Source organism: Hemitrygon akajei, unplaced genomic scaffold (assembly GCF_048418815.1).
Source record: "Hemitrygon akajei unplaced genomic scaffold, sHemAka1.3 Scf000071, whole genome shotgun sequence".
Lineage (NCBI taxonomy): Eukaryota > Metazoa > Chordata > Chondrichthyes > Myliobatiformes > Dasyatidae > Hemitrygon > Hemitrygon akajei.
This window is the reverse complement of record NW_027331957.1, coordinates 4455458-4471624: the sequence shown is the minus strand read 5'-3', so window position 1 is coordinate 4471624 and position 16167 is coordinate 4455458. Positions and strand designations below refer to the sequence as shown.

The following is a 16167-nucleotide window of genomic DNA, read 5'->3' as shown; positions in this document are numbered from 1 at the left end:
GGTCAGACCCCACTTGGAGTACTGTGCTCAGTTCAGTTGGCCTTACAACAGGAAGGATGTGGAAGCCATAGAAAGGGTGCAGAGGAGATTTACAAGGATTTTGCCTGCATTGGGGAGCATGCCTGATGAGAATAGGTTGAGTGAGCTCGGTCTTTTCTCCTTGAAGCGAAGTAGAATGACAGGTGACATAATAGAGGTGTACAAAATTAAGAGAAGCATTGATTCTGTAGATAGTCAGTGGCTTTTGTACCAAGAGCTGAAATGGTTGCCACAAGAGGACACAGGTTTAAGATGCTGGGGAGTAAGTGCAGAGGTGATGTCAGGAGTAATTTCCTTTACTCAGAGAGTGGGGATTGCGTGGAATGGGCTGCCGGCAACAGTGGTGGAGGCAGATAGGATAGGGGCTTTTAAGGGGCTTTTAGATAGCTACACGGAGCTTAGTAAAATAGAGGTCTATGGGTAAGCCTACTAATTTCTGAGGTAGGTACATGTTCGGAATAACTTTGTGGGCTGAAGAGCCTGTATTGTGCTGTAGGGTTTCTATGTTTCCACTTAGCTTAACCTCAGCGATTGGGAGAGTGTTGGAGTCTTTTAATAAATTTGTGGTTGCGAAGCACTTGGTGACTAATGCTAAAATTAGTCAAAGTCAGCTGGCTTCTGTCAGGGGAAATTATACCGACAAATCTGTTAGAGTTCTTTGAGGAAGTAACCAGCAGGGTGGACAAAGGACAGGCAGTTGATGTCTTTTACTGGATTTCCAGAACGCATTTGGAAAAGTGCCATGAATGAGGTTGCTTAACAAGACATAATCCCATGGGGTTACCGGAAAGACACAGACATGGATTGAGGAATGTCTGACCTGCAGGAGGCAGCGAGTGGGAATAAAATGGGCCTTCTCCGGTTGGCTGCCAGTGACGGGTGGTTTTACTCAGGGGGACTGTGTTGAGACCACTACTTCTCACATTGATTTTCAATGCTGAGTGGAACAGATGGCTTTGTGGCAAAGTTTGCAGATGAAACGTAAGTAGGCGTAGGGGTCAATTGCATTAATACAATCATAGAACAAAGTTCCTATCTAAATGAATAGAGACAATTAAAAAACCCCATTGAATCCGGCTCGAACACCATCACTGGAAGTGCATTCTCGCTCTGTGGCAAGCCACATTCTCTGTGTGAAAAGCATTTCTCCGTCAACCCCTTGTACCACCATCCAAGCACCTTAAAACTACAGAACATAGAACATACAGCAGTACAGCACAGTACCGGCCCTTCGGCCCACAATGTTGTGCAGAACTTTAAATCCCGCCTCCCATATAACCAACCAACTTAAATTCCTCCATATACCAGTCTAGTGATCTCTTAAATTTCACTAATGTATCTGTCTCCACAACTGACAGATTTTAAAATCCACCTTGAACTTCCCACCACTTACCTTAAAGCCATGACATCTTGTATTGAGCAGTGGTGCCCTGGGGGAGAGGCGCTGGCTGTCCACTTTATCTATTCTTCTTAATGTCTTGTATACCTCTATCATGTCTCCTCTCATCCTCCTTCTCTCCAAAGAGCCCTAGCTCCCTTAATCTCTGTTAATAATCCATTCTCTCTAAATCAGGCATCATCATGGTAAATCTCCGCTGTACCCTTTCCAGTGCTTCCACATCCTTCCCACACTGAGACGACCAGAACTGGGCACAGTACTCCAAGTGTGGCCTAACCAGAGCTTTACAGAGCTGCATCATTACCTCGCGACTCTTAAATTCTATCCCTCGAATTATGAAAGCTAACACCCCATAAACTTTCTTAGCTACCCTGCCTACATGTGACAGGTAGACCTGTAAGGTAGGGTAGTTAAGAAACTATGACCTCACCCCTCAGCAAACGTGTACATTTCATTGACAAACAACGTGAAGCAACGGGTCGGTATGGAGGGTGATGCGATGGTGTGGAGGAAGCTTCATTCTGTCTCTGACCCCGGGAGTGTATGATGGGACGGTGTGGAAGGAGATTCACTGTGAGTCTGATCCCGGGAGTGTGTGATGGGACGGTGTGGAAGGAGATTCACTGTGAGTCTGACCCCGGGAGTGTGTAATTGGACGGTGTGGAAGGAGATTCACTGTGAGTCTGATCCCGGCGTGTACGATGGGACGGTGCGGAGGGAGCTTCACTTTGTGTCTCACTCCGGGAGTGTGTAATACTATGTTGTGGAGGAAGCTTTTTTATTGTCTGACCCGGGGAATGTGTGACTGTGCGGTCTGGAGGGAGCTTCACTCTGTTTATGTTGAAAGATTGGAGTGACTGAGCATGTAAACACTGGAATTTAGAAGGATGAGAGGGGATCTGACTGAAACATATAAGCTTATTAAGGGATTGGACACGCTAGATGCAGGAAACGTGTTCCCGATGTTGTCGAAGTCCGGAACCAGAGGTTAAGTTTAGGAATTAGGGGTAGGCCATTTAGAACGGATTTCAGAAAAGAAAACTTTTTCACCCAGAGGGTTGTGGATCTGTGGAATGCTCTGCCTCAGAAGGCAGTGGAGGTCAATTCTCTGGGTGCTTTCAAGAAAGAGTTAGATAGAGCACATGAAGTTGGCGGAGTCAAGGGATATGGGGGGGGGGGGAAGGCAAGAATGGGGTACTGATTGTCGATGATCAGCCATGATCACATTGAATGGTGGTGCTTGCTCGAAGGGCCGAATAGCCTACTCCTGCACATAATGTGTACTGTCTATTTTTTCTGACCTGTGATGGGACGGTGTGGAGGGAGCTACACTTTGTGTTTGACCCCGGGAGAATGTGTTCCGGTGGGGTGGAGAGCGGGAAGTGAGGGAGGGTGTTGTTCGAGGAGAGACGAAACCATCGAAGGAGGGGTGGGGGGTTGCCGGTTATTGGGAGATTTAGAGAGAGGAGGGCGCAGTAGGCAGATGGCCGGCTGTCCAGGGCCACATGTTATCTAATCTCTCCCCCATCCACCATCGCTGGAAATGCGGAAGGGACGGGACCGAAAATGCAGGGAGTTTCCTGGTCGGGGTGCAGTGGGTGGGAGGATTGGGACATTTTTGGGTCACGGCGACGGGCGGTGCTGTTAGAGAGGAGAATCGGTGTGGAGCCGATGTGTGAAAGAGTAGGGTAAGGTAACGGGGAAGGTGGGTCCGTATGCAGCGGAGGGAAGGGGATAGAATGGTAGAATGGGAGAGAGAGAGAGAGAGAGAGATGGAGTGAGAATGCCACGGAATAATGAAGGAAAGAGAGAGGGCGCCACTGGGCTCTGTTCCCCTTTCTCCGAGGGGAGGAGGTTCATTCATCTCGCTGGATGTGCTAGTGCTTTGTCCTGGATCCATGGTTTCTCGCGGACAGAGGGTTTGAGACCCTGGGGATGGTCAAGAGCAGTGAGAAATCAGGAGCCAATCGGGGAGGGGGGGGGGTGCAAATTTCTAGGACAATGGAGGCTCTTTATGGGTAACATAAATCCCTCCGACATTCCCTCCTTCATCATTCCTGCCCTCCTTCTCTCCTTCTTTACTTCCCTCCTTCCTTTCATTTCCTCGCTTTCCCCATCCGCTACCTTTCTCCCTCCATCATCTAAATTCCTTCTCCCTCATCCCTCCCCTTCCTTCACTCATTTCCTCTCTATATCGCTCTCTCTCCTCCATATCGTCCCCTCCTGTCCTTTTTATTCCTTCTCTCCCTCTGTTCAACCCGTTCGCTCGCCGTCTCTTTTCTCGTTGTTCTTCGCGATTTCTCTACAAATTTCCCCCTTTTCTCCTCCTCCATTCCCAATCTGTATCGCACTGAGTTCCCACTCTCCCCACAATCCCTACTGCCTCCCTTCTCTCTCTCTCCGTTAACAATCTATTTCCCCTCTCTCTCCCTCTCCCTCCCCTCTCTCTCCCCACTACTCTACCCCGCCACTCTAATTTTAACTCTAATTTTATCTGACGCCCACAGCCTCTCTCCTCCCTGCAATCCTCCGCCTGTCTCGGTTCCTCTCTTTACCAGCTGCTCATCTGGTGTTTGGTGGTGTCCCTCGGACACACTTGTCAACACGGGCTTCCTCTGACAACGGTCGCTTCCCCTTCTGAGCTCACAGACGCAGAGATTCTTTGACAGAATGGACGACAGAAAGACTTACATGAATGTGAACTTCACCAAAACGGACTCACGGTTTCCTTCGCCAGGTGAGTGGGGCAGAGAGACGGAGGGAGGGAGATTCACTCTGTGTCTGACCCCAGGAGTGTGTGATGGGATGGTGTGGAGGGAGATTCACTCTGTCTGACCCCGAGTTTGTGTGGTGGGAAGGTGAGGAGGGGGATTCACTCTGTGTCTTACCCCGAGATTGTGTGGTGCGACGGTGTGGAGGGAGATTCACTCTGTCTGACCCCGAGAATGTGTGGTGGGACGGTGCGGAGGGAGCTTCACTCTGTGTCTGACCCCGAGATTGTGTGGTGGGACGGTGTGGAGGGAGATTCACTCTGTCTGACCCCGAGATTGTGTGGTGGGACGGTGAGGAGGGGGATTCACTCTTTGTCTGACCCCGAGATTGTGTGGGGCGACGGTGAGGAGGGAGATTCACTCTGTCTGACCCCGAGATTGTGTGGTGAGACGGTGTGGAGGGAGATTCACTCTGTCTGACCCCGAGTTTGTGTGGTGGGAAGTTGAGGAGGGGGATTCACTCTGTGTCTGTCCCCGGGAGTGTGTGATGGGTCGGTGTGTAGGGGATTAACTCTGTGTCTGTACCCGGGAGTGTGTGATGGGACGGTGTTGGGGGAGATTCACTCTGTTTGACCCCGGGAGTGTGTGATGGGACGTGGTGGAGGGAGCTTCACTCTGTGTCTGACCCCAGGTTTGTGTGATGTGACGGTGTGGATTGAGATTCACTCTGTGTCTGACCCCAGGAATGTGTGATGGGACTGTGTGGATTGAGATTCACTCTGTGTCTGACCCCAGGAGTGTGTGATGGGACTGTGTGGAGGGAGTTTCACTCTGTGTCTGACCCCGGGATGTGTGATGGGATGGTTTGGAGGGAAATTCACTCTGTGTCTGACTCTCACTGTTCTGTACCCAGCTGAACCTGATGTAACGTACGCGGAACTTAATGTCAGGACCCTCTCGGCGGCCCGGGACCGGACAGATGGAGGTCAGTTTCTCTGTTGGCTTGTCTGTGTTTAGCTGACGTGTCCAATCCTGTCGAGCGATCTCAGAGCAAACGTGGAGTTGACCGTAAATATTGCCTGTTTGAGCATAAGAGAGAGAGAACACTTTGGAGAGACGATGGGGAGGGGGGCGGTGAACGTTCGATGGACGGTGCGGAGGTTTCCGTGAGGAGTGAGCGTCCAGGGAGGAGCGGTATAGAGGGAGCGCCGTGTGCTGTGAGAAGGGTCGGTGAGGAGACTGCACTCTCTACCGCTCTCACTCACTTCTTTATCTGTCTGATTTGCTCTCTCCCAGACGGTCTGAACTCCACCTACTCAGAGTTGAACTTTCTGAAAGAGGAACCCCACATCGATGTGAACCAAGATCCTCCCATTGCCTCGGGAGCCGGCGGGCTGACAACCACTGCACATACAGGTCAGAGTTCACAGGAATGACGTCAATTCTGAAGGCTCGAAGGGCCGAATGGTCTACTTCTGCACCTATTGTCTATTGTCTATTGTCTATAAGACCCCTTCGGCGTCCCCGGGTCCGGACAGATCAAGGTCAGTTTCATCTTTGTTAGTTTGTCCCTGTTTAGGTGGCTTCTCCAATCCTGTAGAGAGATCTCAGGGCAAACGTACAGTTGACCCCAATGATCCCCTGTTTGAGAATAACACGGAGGGAACGCGTGAGAGATGTGAAGAGGAGGGAGCTCTCTTTGATAGTCGGTGCGGTGTGTTGCGCCCTGGGAGGGGCGGATTAGAGGCCACAATTAAATCCCTTTCCCCTCTCACAGTAATGACGTCATTGTGGAGGGGTCACATGACACAGTAGCCAGTGTCCTACTTTCTCATGCATCTGTCTAGACCACTTCCTCTGTCATCTCGTTCCACAGACTGACCACCATCTGGGTAATAAAAGGTTGTCACTCGGGCCCCAATTAAATCCCTTTCCACTCTCACCTTAGATCTGTGCGCTCTGGTCCTCGATTCTCCAGGTCTACGGAAAGTAGCTGTGCGCATTCACCGCTCTTGGTTTTATACGGATCTCTAAGGTCATCTCGACGCTCCAAGGGATAAAGTCCCAACTGGTCCGACCTCTCTCCATAAATTAGTCCCTCGAGTCCGCAATATACTCGTTCTCCTCCTTCTCTCTGCTCGACTACCATTTCTCCATCGTCCCACACTATCTACCCCACTCTCTCTGGTCCTCTCCATCCCCGAACGCCTCCTCTACGCGGTTTCCGATTCTCCCCCAAACAATCTCACACAAATCCTTCCCTACCTATGCTCTTATTTCTCCCCGTCTCCCCACTCTTCCCACTCCGCCCCACTATCCGTACCTCTCTCCTCCCCTGTTCCCTCCCCTCCCATTCCCTTTCCCCTTCTTTCGTCCCTGTCTACCTCCTCCTCTCTAACACCCTCCCTGCCTCATATCTCTCCCTTCACACCATCCTATCTCACCTGTGCCCTCTGATTCACGATACCCCGGAACCGAGGAACGTCTGTGCCCATTCACCCTGCCTGTGTCCCTCGTGGTTTTATACAACTCTGTAAGGTCACCCCTGCTCTCCAAGGAATAAAGTCCCGACCTGTCCGACCTCTCTCCATGACTCACTCCCCCGAGTCCAACATCCTCGTAAACCTTCCAGCTCTGTGTCCTTTCCTATATCAGGGCGACAGAGACTGAACAACAGCGGCGTCACTGTACATCAAAAACGTCACCTCCCGACTCCTGTAGCATCATCTTCCAGAGCAGTCTACCATCTGAGACCTTGTTAAGGTCTAGGTAGATTACATCTACTCCCCGTGCCTGATCAGCCCTTCCCGATCATACTAGCCCGAAACACTCCCTGGGTGTCGCGCCATCGTGCATCTCCCTCCATGCTCTGTATTCCAAACTCCCTACCTACCCCTCTCCCTCCCTCTCTCACCGCTCATTTCCTTCGTCATCTCTCCCCACCTTCCGCTCTTCCATCTTCCATCCTGCGACCTTGTCACTGGACTTGTTAAAGTCAGCGTATATTATATCTTCAGGTCCTCCGCAATCAAATCGGTCCGTTCAATCTCCCTGGGCCCCACCATCATACAGAGCAGCCCAACAAATGCATCATTGAAGCCCCTGTACATCATGACTACTACACTGCCCCCATCAGCCGTCCTGCTGACTCTCTCCAAAGATGGACATTTCACATGTTTCCTCCTGCTGTCTCGGTGAAGTAGTCAGCATAATCATAGACTCCGCTCCTAAACCGGACTCCCTCCCATCGGGGAGAATTATACAAACGCCCGTCCCACCAGTCTCAAGGACGGCTTCTGCCCCGTTTTATCGGATTATCGTACGGCCCCCTAGGACGATCAGATGGATTCCTGACCTCACGATCTACTTCGTTGTGGCCCCTTGCACCTTATCGTCTGCCTGCACTGCCCTCCCTCTGTAACTGTGACACTTTATTCGGCAGGGCCTCTCCTGTTTGCGATGTTTATAGAAACATTGAAACATAGAAAACATACAGCACAATACAGGCTCTTCGGCCCACAAAGCTATGACGAACATGTCCTTACGTTAGACCTACCTAAGAGTTAACCATCGCCCTCTATTTTTCTAAGCTCCATGAAGCCATCCATGAGTCTCCTGAAAGCCCCTATCTTATCCTCCTCTATCACCGCCGCCAGCAGCCCATTCCACGCACTCATCACTCTGTGCGTAAAAAAAAACTTAACTCTTACATCTCCTCTGTACCAACTTCCAAACACCTTAAAGCTGTGCCCTCTCCTAATACTCATTTCAGTCCTGGGGAAAGGACTCTGACTATCCATACGATCAATGCCTCTCATTATCTTGAATACCTCTATGAAATCACCTTTCATCTTCCGTCGCTCCAAGGAGAAAAGGCCGAGTTCACTCCACCTATTCTCATAAGGCATGCTTTCCAATCCACGCAACATCCTTCTCAATATCCTCTGCACCCTTTCTATGGATTCCACGTCCTTCCTGTAGTGAGGCGACCAGAACTGGGCACAGTACTCCAAGTGGGGTCTGACCAGGGTCCTTTGTAGCTGCAATTTTACCTTTCGGCTCCTAAACTCAATCCCACGATTGATGAAGGCCAATGCACCGTACGCCTTTTTAACCACAGAGTCAACCTGCGCAGCTGCTTTGAGCTCGGACCCCAAGATCCCTCTGATCCTCCACATTGCCAAAAGTCTTACCATTAGTACTATATTCTGCTATCGTATTTACCTATCAAAATGAACGACCTCACACTTATCTGGGTTGATCTTCATCTGCCACTTCTCAGCGCGGTTTTACATCCTATCAATGTCCCGCTGTAACCTCTGACAGCTCTCCAACTATCCACAACACCCTCAACTATTGTGTCATCAGTAAACGTACTACCCCATTCATCCACTTCCTCATCCAGTTCATTTATAAAAGTCAACAAGAGAAAGGGTCCCAGAACAGATCCCTGAGTCACTCTACAGAAGACCGACGTCCATGCTGAATATGACCCGTCTACAACCACTCTTTGCCTTCTGTGGGCAAGCCAGTTCTGGATCCACAAAACAATATCCCCTTGTATCCCATGCCGCCTTACTTTCTCAATAAGCCTTGCATGGGGTACCTTATCAAATGCCTTACTGAAATCCATATACACTACATCTACTGCTCTTTCTTCATCAATGTGTTTAGTCACATCCTCACAAAAATTCAATCAGGCTCGTAAGGCATACCTGCCCTTGACAAACCATACTGGCTATTGCTAATCATATTATAGCTCTCCGAACCCATCATTGCACAGTAAGTGATTCAGTGAAAACACTTTTCCATTCCCAGATCGGGACCATTACCGCGAGCCACTGAATGCAAGTGTTTCCACTGATCCGCAGACGAGTCCAGATTAAATTAGAACAAATAGGTCACCATACTGAATGTGAGAGGACTTCAGTGTAAATGTACCATATTGCGCTTAGACTTTCAAATTAAAATATGTGTCCGAAAGTTGGAAATTACAGGGGGAAAAGGGAAAGAGCTGATCAGTAAGGGTATGCAATGATGTGGAGAGCGGAGAAGACTGGCGTAGATCAGTTACAGGTACGGTTCGGAGACCTGGCAGATGGAGTTTAACCTGGACAAACCTAAAATGTTGCCCCTTGATAGGTCAAATGAAAGAAATGTCACCCTATCAGAGACAAGACCCGAAACAGTGTTGAAACATAAAAACATAGAAAACTTACAGCACAACACCGGCCCTTCGGATGATAAAGATGTGCCGAACTTGTCCTTGCTTTAGATGGGCAGAGGATCGTGGGATCCATGTTCATAGCTCCCTGAACGAAATTAGCCTCACAGATAGATAGGGTAGTTAAGAAAGCTTATCTGTGTTAGCTTTCATAAATCGAGGGATAGATTTTAAGAGTCGCGATGTAATGATGCAGCTCTATAAAACTCTGGTTAGTCCACACTTGGAGTACTGTGTCCAGTTCTGACCACCTCACTATAACACGGATGTGGAAGCATTGGAAAGGGTACAGAGGAGATTTACCAGGATGCTGCCTAGTTAAGAGAGTGTGCATTATGATCAGAGATTAAGGGAGCTAGGGCTTTAGTTTCCGGAGAGAAGAAAGATGAGAGGAGACATGATAGAGGTGTACAAGATATTGAGAAGAATAGATAGAGTGGACGGCCAGCGCCTCTTCCCTAGGGCACCACTGCTCAATAAAAGGGGACATGGCTTTAAGTTAAGGGGTGGTAAGATCAAGGGGGATATTAGAGGAAGATTTTTTTACTCAGAGAGTGGTTGGTGCGTGGAACGCACTGCCTGAGTCAGAGGCAGATACACTAGTGAAATTTAAGAGACTACTAGACAGGTGTATGGAGGAATTTAATGTGCCGGGTTACATGGGAGGCAGTGGTTAAGGGTCGGCACAGCATTGTGGGCCGAAGGGCCTGTACTGCGCTGTATTGTTCTACATTCTGTCTTCTTGCCTTGATTGGTCGGGGCATTGAGTACAAATGTCGGGGAGTTGCGTTGCAACTTTATAAAAATCACTAGTTAGGCTGAATCAGGCGTATTGTATACAGTTCTGGTCACCCCATTATCGGAAGGATGTCAGGGCGTTGGGGAGCCTCCGGAGGGGATTAACAGGACTCTGCCGGGATTCGATGGCATGTGTTACAACGAGAGGTCGGACACCTGGGTCGTTTCGGTTTCGCGGAGTGTGGGAGGGAGGGATTTCCAGTGGGACACGGCTGAATTCTCACACATGCTGAATGGGCTCTCTACAGGTGATCAGAAACAGGAGCCGAAGCAGAACATCGAAAATAGACCGGACCGTAAGATCTGCCTAATCTGCCTGGTTACGTTCGCCCTCATCGCGATAGTGGCCGGGCTCTCGATCTATGGTAAGTCGAACGGTCTCCGGGTGGAGTCATACCGCAAACAAGCAGAGTGGAATGAAACGTTAGCGCAAAAATCTCACCCTGACACCAACATGCCCCTCACCCTGACGTCGAAACGCCCCTCACAGTGACAGCGACACGTTCCTCACCGTGACACAGACGTTACCCTCAACATAGCATAGAAAAGACCGTTACCATTATTATGACAGTACCTCACACCGTGCACGACAGTACACTCACCGTGACTCTGACACATCCTTCACCGTGAGAGCTACACAGCCTTCTCCGTGACATCGACAGTGCCCTCTCCGTGATACCAACATTCCCCACACTGTGACAACGACACTCCCAACACCGTGACACGGTCCAGCCCACACCATTACACCAGCAGTCCCCTAACCGTGACACTTACACAACCCACACCGTAGCACTGATGTTCCACTTGCAGGGATACCAACACGCCCCTCACCGTGACACCGACAGGTTCCACACCGGGACATCGTCACGCCCCTCACCATGCCCTGGACAGTCCCCCTGACTGTGACACGGACACTCCCTCTCACTGTGACACCGACGCTCCCCTCTCCGTGACATATTCACTCCCCACACAGAAACACTGAATCTCTGTTCACCGTGACACCAACACTTCTCTCACTGTGGCACCGACATTACCCTCTGCGTCACACTGATGCACCGCTCAGTGACACCAACACACCCGTCACTGTGACATGGACACTCCCAACACCGTGACGCTGACAGTCTCCACATCGTGACACCGATACTCCGCTCACTGTGACACCGACGTATACAAACAGGCATATCACTATGATACCCACACACTCCTCACTGTGACACAGGCACACCCCTCACTATTACACAGACACGCACCTCAGTGCGACACCGATAATTTCCACACCGCGGCACCGACACTCCTCAGACCTCGTCACAGACAAACTTCTTACTGTGACACAGACACTCCCCTCATCTGACACCGACACACCTCACACCGTGTTACTGACACACTCTTTACTATCACTCTCAGTATCACAGACTCGTCAGTCTCTGATCACCTCAGAGCGAAACTACCAGAGACTTAGGGAACAACATCATGAGATGAACAGGAGCCAGCGCCAATATCAAAAACAAGTCTACACGTTGAACTCAAACCTTAAATCCAAGACATCCGAGAACACCCGCCTGGATCCCTATCAGAGAAACTGTCGGCAGAATCTTTCCGCCCTCAACAACAACCTCACTATCCTCGAAAACAACATTACTGTCCTGAACGCGGATCTCTCGGAGCTGAATCGAACGTACAACGATCTCCGTCATCAGTTCAATCAGCTCGAAATGAATCACAGAAACATCAAAGAAACCAAAGCTCAGATTTGCCAATACCTTACAATGAGAAGAGGTGAGGAGGTATCCCCCGATTCAACTGCGCCATATAATAGGGGGTGAGAGACGGGGAGGGAGGAAGTGGAGATTTTCACTCCAACACTTACCACGACAGATGTGATGGGACGGTGTGGAGGGAGATTCACTCTGTGTCTGACCCCGGGAGTGTGTGATGGGACGGTGTGGCGGGAGATTCACTCTGTGTCTGACCGCGGAAAGTGTGATGGGTCGGTGTGGAAGTAGCGACATCTAGTGTCTGACCCTGGGAGTGTGTGATGGGACGGTGTGGAGGAAGATTCACTCTGTGTCTGACCCCGGGAGTGTGTGATGGGACGGTGCGGAGGGAGATTCAACACAAAATACTCTGCAGATGCTGGGGACAAATGAACACGCACAACACTCTTGAGGAACTCAGCAGGTCGAACAGCTTACGTGGAAACGAACAGAAAACGTTGGATTGCCGAGAGCCTTCGTCAGGACTGAAGGGGGCGGGGGGGGTGGGGGGGGTGGACCGGAGCACGGGCCCTATAGAGAACGTGGGGGATGATGCAAAGGAGAAGGCTGGTAAGTGCCAGGTGAAAACCAGTAAGTGGAAAGATCAAGGGGCGGGGTAGGGGAAGCATCGAGGGGATAGGCAGGAAAGGTGAAGAAGGAATGTAAGGGGAAAACACTATGGGCAGTCGAAGCAGTTGGAACCATAAGGGTGGTGATAGGCATCTGGAGGAGGAGGCAGAGTGAAACTGGGATTGTGGAAGGGAGGGGGAGGGAATTACCGGAAGATGGAGCATACGAGAGAGTTTCGTTCTGTGTCCGACCATGGAAAGTGTGAAGGGAGGGTGAGGAAACAGCGACACCAACCGTCTGATCCCGGGAGTGCGTGATGCGGCCGGACGGGTACTGTATATCATCACTCTGCGTCTAACCCTGACTGTGTGAACAGATGATGCATAAAGAGTTTCACTCTGCGTTTGACATTTCCGTGATTGCTCGGAAGAAGTGGGCTTCGCTCTCTGACTACTAGAATGAGAGTTGTGACTGTGTGGAGTGAGCTTCGTTCTGCGTCTGATACCTGAAGTCTATGATGGTTCGATGTGGAGAGAGCTTCACAACGATCCGGGGAGTGTGTGATGAGGCGGAGGGAGATTCACTCTGTATCTGAACGCGGGAGTGTGTGATGGGACGGTGTGGAGGGAGTTTCACTCTGTGTCTGACCCCGGGAGTGCGTGATGGGAAGGTGTGGAGGGAGATTCACTATGTGTCTGACACAGGGAGTGCGTGATTAGACGGTGTGGAGGGAGATTCACACTGTGTCCGACCCCGGGTGTAAGTGATGGGACCGTGTGGAAGGAGATTCACTCTGTGTCTGACCCCGGGAGTGTGTGATGGGACGGTGTGGAGGGAGATTCACTCTGTGTCTGACCCCGGGAGTGTGTGATGGGACGGTGTGGAGGGAGATTCACTCTGTGTCTGATCCCCGGAGTGTGTGATGGGACGGTGTGGAGGGAGATTCACTCTGTGTCTTATCCCCGGAGTGTGTGATGGGACGGTATGGAGGGTGTTTAACATTCTATGATCCCTGTTGATGCGACGGGATTTCTGGTGGGAGATTCACGGTTTCTTGTTATTGAGTTGCAGAGACGACGTGTCCCCATAACTGGATCAAAAAAGAGGACCGGTGTTATTTCATATCCGAGATCTTAAAATCTTATGATGGAGCGATGGGACATTGTTCAGAACACGATTCGAGGCTCCTCGAAATAGATTCAGACGAGGAAAAGGTATGTCTTACCGTGAGACAAGATATCAATAATCAATAACTCCCGGGGTGACACACGCAGTGAAACTCACTCCACACTGTCCCACCACACATTCCTGGTTGGAGACACAGTGTGAAGCTCTTTCCACAACGTCTCATCACACACTCCCGGGGTCAGACACAGAGTGAATCTCCCTCCACACCGTCCCATCACACACTCCCGTGGTCAGACATAGATAGAATCTCCTTCCACACCGTCCCATCACACAATCCCGGCGTCAGACACACAGTGAATCTCTTTCCACACCATCCCGACACACACTCCCCGGGGTCAGACACAGAGTGAAGCTCTCTCCACATCGTCCCCACTACACACATCTGTGGTGAGATAGAGTGAAGCTACTCTACAACGTCCATTCACACTCACCCGGGGTCAGACAAAGAGTGAAACTCAGACCACACTCTCCAGCTCAGACACTGTGTGATTCCCTCTCTGTACCGCCCCTTCACATAGATATGCATTGAGAGAGTCTGGTTCTAAACATTATCTGAAGATATTTAATTTCACAGAAGTTTGTTTCCAGTGCTGTCTATCGATACGTATCATATTGGATTGGAAAATGCGCAGACAGGTGAGGTTTGGACTGTTGCTGTTTTGTGATGTGGGAGTGGGACAGTGGGATTAGTTTGGAGACTGAAACGAGGTCGTGGGGAGAGAATCGTGCAGTGGGATTAGTTTGACTTCTGACACAGATCTGTGGGGAGAGAGTGAGTCAGTGAGATCAGTTTGGAGAAAAACTCAGGGTTGTGAGGAGAGTGGGACAGTGGGATTAGTTTGTTCACTGACTCAGGGTTGTGGGGAGAGTGGGACAGTGGGATTAGTTTGTTGACTGACTCAGGGTTGTCGGGAGAGGGTAATGCTGCGGGATTAATTTGGGAGCTGATTCGGGATTGTAGGGGAGAGCGGTGTAATGGGATTCGTACGGCGATGGACCCGGGGCTGTGGGGTTAGCGCGGTGTCATAGGATAAGCTTAGAGGCTAACAAGGGGATGCGGGGAGAGCGCAGATTAGTGGGATTAGTTTGGTGACGGTCTCCGGTTGTCTGCTGGATCTGTTTTGTCTCTGTTGAAATTGTCTCACCCTCGTTGACAGGAATGTGACCTCTAATCTTCTGTACGAGATGAACCATGGATCGCCCACCTGCAGTAAGTGCGAATCGCACGGATGGAGTTACTTTTCCAGTTACAGTTGCAAAAGTAATTTCAGATTCATCTGCGAGAAGTCGGCACCTTTTTACCCGGATATTCCTGAAAAGATCCGAGGTCTCTGTCAACACCCCGTGGGGCCAACTTCAATCAAATGACTTCACCCCACTTCTCCGCATTCAATCTACCTCACCCTCATCCCCCATGCTTTCATCCACAACCACCCTCTCTTCCCCTCCTTCCTACCCCAGTCTCCTCCTCTACTCGCATCTCCATTCTCCCCTACTCTCCCTCTCCCCACCTAGACCACTCTTCTCCCCTCTCTGCCCCGAACTCTCCCGCTCCCTCCATTTACTCCTCCTTTCGTCTCACTCTGCCCTTCTTCTCACCAAATCATTCCGCTTCTTCACATTTGTCTATCTCTCTCTTACCCCATTCCCTATCTCTCCTCTCTCCGCCCACTCTCACCTCCATTCTGTGCATACTAGCTCACAATACCCCAACCCAGGGGAAAAAGGATGTGTACATTCACCCTATCTGTGCCTCCCCTGGTTTTACACCTACGCTCCAAAGAACAAAGTCCCATCCTGCTTGCCTTCGCACCAAAATTCAGACCCTCGAGACCCGGCAACATCCTCGTAAATCTCCCCCCGCACTCCTTCCAGCTCAGTGGCGTTTTTCCTACAGGAGGGCGACCAGAACTGAACACCGCCCTCCAAGCGGGGCCTCGCCGTTCTTTCCTGTAACTACAACGTGACTTCAGTGCGGTGCAAAGATGTAAAGTTAACGTAAATCGGGGAAGTTAATAAATACTGCAAAAATGTAAATACCGAAGGAGTGTTTAAGTGTTCAGGGAGTGTTCGCAATCTGATGGCGGAGGGGAAGCAACTGTTTGTAAATTGTTGAGTTTTCAGGCGCCTGTACCTCCTCCCCGATGGTATCAATGAGCACAGGGTATTTCCCGGCTAGAGGGGGTCCTCGCTGATGGATGCGGTCTTCCCGAGGCATTCCTGCTTGAACATGTCCTCGATGGAGGGGAGGTTTGTGCCCGCGATGGGATTGGCTGAGTCTAGAACCCTCTGCAGCCTCTGGCGACTCTCTGCGTTGCTGCCTCCACACCAGGCCGTGATGCGACAAGTCAGAACGCTCTCCACAGAACATCCGGAGAAATTCGCGAGTCTTCAATGACAGACCACATCCCCTCAAACTCCTAACGCTCTAATTCGTTTTGTAACGAGAGATATAACCATAAAACCATATAACAATTACAGCAC

General features: G+C 50.5%; 1 protein-coding gene across 2 annotated transcripts; it reads left to right on the top strand.

Annotated features, from left to right (window-relative positions):
* Nucleotides 1-3951: 3951 nt before the first annotated feature.
* LOC140722193 (uncharacterized) lies at nt 3952-15686 on the top strand. Of its 2 annotated transcripts, XM_073036986.1 has the most exons (8): nt 3952-4175; nt 5063-5134; nt 5446-5565; nt 10420-10536; nt 11576-11947; nt 13567-13709; nt 14258-14319; nt 14841-15686. In XM_073036986.1, exons 1-8 carry the CDS (start codon nt 4109-4111, stop codon nt 15049-15051), a joined length of 1164 nt encoding a protein of 387 aa, XP_072893087.1. In that variant the 5' UTR covers nt 3952-4108; the 3' UTR covers nt 15052-15686. The 2 variants fall into 2 exon arrangements, with proteins under 2 accessions (XP_072893087.1, XP_072893088.1); XM_073036987.1 differs by lacking the exon at nt 13567-13709 and having other exon boundaries at nt 14841-14973.
* Nucleotides 15687-16167: the final 481 nt, after the last annotated feature.

What these genes read in the sequence shown, in the direction of transcription:
- LOC140722193 (XM_073036986.1), top strand. Translation starts at nt 4,109, where the DNA reads ATGGACGACAGAAAGACTTACATGAATGTGAACTTCACCAAAACGGAC. An exon ending in TAGATTCAGACGAGGAAAAG is followed by an intron (nt 13,710 to 14,257) that starts GTATGTCTTACC and finishes TTAATTTCACAG; the next exon opens with AAGTTTGTTTCCAGTGCTGT. An exon ending in ATTGGAAAATGCGCAGACAG is followed by an intron (nt 14,320 to 14,840) that starts GTGAGGTTTGGA and finishes CCTCGTTGACAG; the next exon opens with GAATGTGACCTCTAATCTTC.